General features: G+C 30.9%; 1 protein-coding gene across 5 annotated transcripts; it reads left to right on the top strand.

Annotated features, from left to right (window-relative positions):
* Window positions 1–985: 985 nt before the first annotated feature.
* Window positions 986–4,571, top strand: LOC116850485 (zinc finger BED domain-containing protein 1-like). Of its 5 annotated transcripts, none has more exons than XM_032828812.1 (5): window positions 986–1,113; window positions 1,231–1,542; window positions 2,016–2,184; window positions 2,526–2,775; window positions 3,038–4,571. In XM_032828812.1, exon 5 carries the CDS (start codon window positions 3,609–3,611, stop codon window positions 4,569–4,571), a length of 963 nt encoding a protein of 320 aa, XP_032684703.1. In that variant the 5' UTR covers window positions 986–1,113; window positions 1,231–1,542; window positions 2,016–2,184; window positions 2,526–2,775; window positions 3,038–3,608. The 5 variants fall into 5 exon arrangements, with proteins under 5 accessions (XP_032684703.1, XP_032684705.1, XP_032684706.1 ...); XM_032828815.1 differs by lacking the exon at window positions 986–1,113 and having other exon boundaries at window positions 1,121–1,542; window positions 3,038–3,043; window positions 3,798–4,571; XM_032828814.1 differs by lacking the exon at window positions 1,231–1,542.
* The last annotated feature ends 621 nt before the right edge of the window (window positions 4,572–5,192 follow it).

The following is a 5,192-nucleotide window of genomic DNA, read 5'->3' as shown; positions in this document are numbered from 1 at the left end:
TGTGCGGTCTATGCAGCGGCTTGAAAAAGGACGGAAGGACAATATACGAGAAAAAGTAAGGGTGCGATTACATGAGCGTACGGAAACGCGGAAATGCGTAAATGCGGAAAAGTAACTAGTAACTAAATGAGATCCGTGCGGTTTTGTTCTGTTTTTATGCGAAAATACGGAACAAGGGCCAGGGGGTCTATTCTCGAAAAATATCGCATACGACATTTCGATAAAAAGTTATAGTTCATGTTACGTATACTATATTTTTCATTGAAATATCGTATGCGATATTTTTCAAGAATAGGCCCCCAGTTCCACCACATCCAGCTAACTTAACTGGCTGGTTATTCCATTGGATTTGACCAATCGCATTTAACGTTAAGAAAAGTTAAACAAAAATAACCAATCACTGTTGGCACTTAACCAGTAGTTAAAGTTAAACGGATGTTGTGGAACTAGGGGCCTATTCTTGAAAAATATTGCATATGATATTTCAATAAAAAATATAGTATACGTAACATAAACTATAACTTTTTATCGAAATGTCGTATGCGATATTTTTCGAGAATAGGCCCTCTGGGCCTAAGTGGGAAGGCAGCCATATTGTTCATCGCATATCGTGTCGCGTCGCGCATCGCGTTGAGCTGTAAGGGCTATCGCACACAAATTGACATAACTGCATATGCATAGCATAAGATCGTATGGACCAATGAGCATCGAATATTAAGCATCGAACACCCATATGGCGACTTAATACATACGGTCTTATGCTATGCATATGCAGTTATGTCAATGGGCGCATTCAGTAGAAAAAGCGCTCAGTGAGCAATCAACGATTATTGGTTCTTGCTATTAGATCCCTAGACCAATTACATTGACAAATTACTCAACTGTTGTACAACTGTTGAGTCTGCTGAATGCAGCCAATTTGTGTGCGATAGCCCTAAAGGCTTGTGTCCACGATGCTAGAAATTGTGGCAGCAACTTGTTCAATCACGAGGAGAGCGGCCGGGTCTCTAGACGACGCCTCCCACCAAAAGAGAGATTGTTCTTAACGACGGACAGAACACAGGACAAAGGAGACTGTCAAGAAAACACAAGGCTGTGATAAATCTCTAACAAGTATTTTTCGTGTGATAAAGAATCTGTTATTGTATCAATAATAACTTCAAGTTGTGATTGTAATAAACTGTATTATCTGTTATATCGTCGGTTCACGTTCGATCGATCCTCTAATAGATATCCTGGCACCTAGAGTCAAAAATCCAAGACTCGAGCGGTGCGCGAAAAACTCACGCACGAACGCGACACGTGGCACAAACCGCCACAAAATCGGTCCGAGATCTCGATCCGAGAAACGTGTAGCCAATAAAATTGTCGCTTTTCCATAGAAGCTGTAAATTGATTGGTTATATATTTCTCGGATCGAGATCTCGGACCGATTTCTAGCATCGTGGACACTTACCTTTAGAGTTATTAGACGTGTTTTTCATTGTGTATACAGTTTTATCTTGGCCCAATATTTCTCTATATTTAAAAAAAACGACAAAGGTAAACAAAATACTATTACATGTAAGCACTTGTTCTTGTTAATTAAAAATATATTTTATTTTTTCTTATAAAAGTTTAAATTATAAATGATTTACATGTGTGTATTCTTGTTAATTAAAATACATATTTTATTTTTCCTTATAAAAGCTTTAGTTATAAATGGTTTACATGTGTATATATGTATTTTACAGCTTCTTTTTACACAGGAGAAGTGCTTTTGTGTGTTAAATATAGTGGCATGTGCATGTTTTAACAATATATTTTATTTTGAATCACTATACTCATTACGACTCAAGACTTTAATATCAATTTTTTTATTTATAATAAAAATATATTACAGAAGGAAAAAAGTAATGAGAATATTTCAATTAACTATAATTAAAATTATTTTCTGTTAATAGCATGTTTAACGTTAATTTCAATAGTATAATTGATTTTTATAGTTTTACTAAAAACATTAATATTTTGTACAGTGTCATCTAAAAACAAGAGTATTGTTTGGAAACATTTTGTTAAAACCAAAGTTGGTGGAAAATGTAAAATATGTCAAATGAAAGTAAAAAGTAAACTGGAGGAAATACAACAAACTTAAAAAATCATTTGAAGAGGAAACATTATGAAACATTAAGTGGAAAAAATGAGGTAAGGACCCAGATAGCACAAGAGTTCCTAAACAATTCAGTTTTATGTCAGCGATTTTGAGTTCATTTTTAGATACAAAAAGCATCCTTTTCACTGAACTGAACTCTGAAGAATTCTTTTTGCATCTCAAAATAAACTCAGAATTGCTGACATGTGACAGAATACTTTTTAAATTCTTTTTGAATTCTCTGTGCTATCTAGGAAGGTATATAAAAAGAAGAAATACAATATAATTATGTAATATCAAATTTTGTGAAATTAATATAATAAATTTGTGAAATTAATATAACATTTATATAGAAAATAAAATTTATGTTTAAATTTTTTTTTATAAATTTCAGAATAATAAATGTGACGATCGTGCAATATTTAACGAAGATGCCGACAATCTTGTAATAATTAATAAAGATGAAACAAATTCTACGATAGGTGCATCGGTACCACTTGTAACCGATTCTATATCTATAAACTCACCTACTACATCAACATGTTCTTCAACAGCAACAAGAATTGAACCAATTAAGAGAAGAATGTTAAAAAAGGCTCAACCGCGAATTGACAAAACATTATTAAATCTGAAAAGTTTTGAAGGTAAAAAAATTTATTTACTTTGTACTTCTAATTTAAAAATTTTCGTCAGATGTTACTATCGTATTGAGTTATGATATCAAAAGGGAGAAATCACAAATTATATTTTTATGTTGTATATATTAAAACAAATTAGCTTTTTGTTTATCATAATTCGTGTTCAATACAGTGACTGGCAAGGAGTCTAAAATTGGTTTTACAAATTAAAATGCACTGATTATATTTTCTATTGATCACGAATTTTATATTTTTATTTATATTTCAGATGGAGGTAAGAAGCATGGCCAAATAACAAATAGTATTCTTTATATGATAGCGAAAGATAATTTACCTTATAATACGGTATAGAAAAAAAGTTTCCAATATTTTATGAAAACATCTGTGCTTTTGTATAAAATTTCTGGAAGGAAAACAATAACGAATTTGATACAAGAGAAATATGAACTACTTTCAAATGTTATAAAAACAAAATTATCTACTATTGATCATTTATGTTTGACAACGGATATATGGACGGACACGTTGAACACTAAAAATTATTTGGGAGTAACAGTGCATTTTACTTCAAACGAAAAATTATCATCTATAGTTGTTGGTGTTACTGAACTAAATGAACGACATGCTTCAGATTATCTTGCACAATGGCTCTTATGTATATGTTCTGACTGGAATATTAAAAAAGATAATGTTATAGCCATTGTAACAGATAATGCACCAAATATCGTAAAAGCGATTAATGATACATTTGGGAAAGGCAAACATTTGCCTTGTTTTGCGCATACCCTAAATTTAGTGGTAACAACGTTATTAAAAAACAATGACAAAGTTGCAGATTTATGCGAAAAAATGAAAGCAGTAGTTACATTTTCAAACATTCTGTCGCTGCATCAGATGAGTTACAAAAATTTGAAACTAAAAAGTTAATTCAAAGTGTTCCAACTCGTTGGAATTCGACATTTTATATGTTAGAACGATTTATTGAAATGTCTGAAAGAATTAGTTTAATATTATTGAAATTCCCTCAGGCACCTCCAATGTTGACAGCTTCAGAATTACAGCTTGCCAAAGAAATTATACAAATATTAAGTCCTATCGAAGCTATCACAAAAGAAATATGTGCTGAAAACTATGTTACAGCAAGTAAAGTAATACCATTAATTAATTGTTTAAAAAATACAATTAATAGTTTACTTGAAAGTCTAATATCAAATGTAGCTATAGAGCTCCTTCAATCACTTTCTATCGGCATTGAAACAAGATTTGGAGCTATAGAGCAAATTTCTATTTTAGCTATATCAACGATTCTAGATCCGCGGTTTAAACGATTACATTTTAATAACCGTATCGTCTGTTCACAGGCAATTAATAAAATAGCAAGGCAAATAGACAATATAAATATCGATATACCAAACAAAGAAAATGCAGTATTGATGAAAAATATATCCTTAAATAATATATGGTCGTTTCATGAAAATCTTATAAGTAATACTAAAGTTGTCCGTGATAAATCGGAGGATATTCCAATGGATTTGAAACATTATCTTAATCAATCAACGATTGAATTAACCGAAGATCCCGTATATTATTGGAATAATATTTATAATTCAATTTATTCATCTCTGACAGTAATTGCAAAACAATATTTATCAGTTATGGCAACATCAGTTCCATCAGAACGCTTATTCTCAAAAGCGGGTAATATTGTAACGGAAAATAGAAATAGATTAACACCTGAACATCTGCAACAGTTGTTATTTTTAAATTCTTTAGATTTACATGAATGGAAAATAAATAAATAATTTCTAACAAAATTTATCTAATAAAGTCTTTCCCCTCCCATTTTAGATTAGAATATCTTAATATCAAACGTAGCGAAATTTTCAAAATTAATCCATGATTTTAGAGAATTGAAATAGTATAATATGAACTTATTTATAATATGAATTTTATACGATAACCCCTTTCACAATTTGAAAGTAGCCTCTTTACATTTATGTGAATGAAAGTTAAATGATTAATTAAAAAAAAATCGGTTTAATAAAATTTCACTATTATCCTGTATTACATTAAAATATTTTAATTTATAACGTTTTGAAATTTTCAATATTAACCTATATAGCACAAATCTCTAAAAGGCTTCTTAAAGAATTCCAAAAGTGTTCTGGAGGACATGGGAACTCTTTAAGAAATCTTTAAGGGCCTTCGCACACAAATTGCCGTAACCGTAGCCATAATACGTAAACTTAAGCTAAAGAACCAATCAGAATATTGCTATAGATTTATGTATTCCAAAAGACGATCAAAGTGACACCAGATTTTGTCTTCCGCAGAAATAATTAGATTTCAACTGGTTGGAATGTAGTTATTTTTTCTGCGTAAGACAAAACTTGGTGTCACTTTGATCATCTTTTGGAATACAT

The sequence above is a fragment of the Odontomachus brunneus genome, unplaced genomic scaffold (genome assembly GCF_010583005.1).
Source record: "Odontomachus brunneus isolate Ranch 3 - 2012 unplaced genomic scaffold, Obru_v1 Obru_scaffold_146, whole genome shotgun sequence".
In the NCBI taxonomy this organism is placed as follows: Eukaryota; Metazoa; Arthropoda; class Insecta; order Hymenoptera; family Formicidae; genus Odontomachus; species Odontomachus brunneus.
The sequence above is the reverse complement of the archived record's forward strand: the minus strand, read 5'-3'. Positions and strand labels throughout refer to the sequence as shown.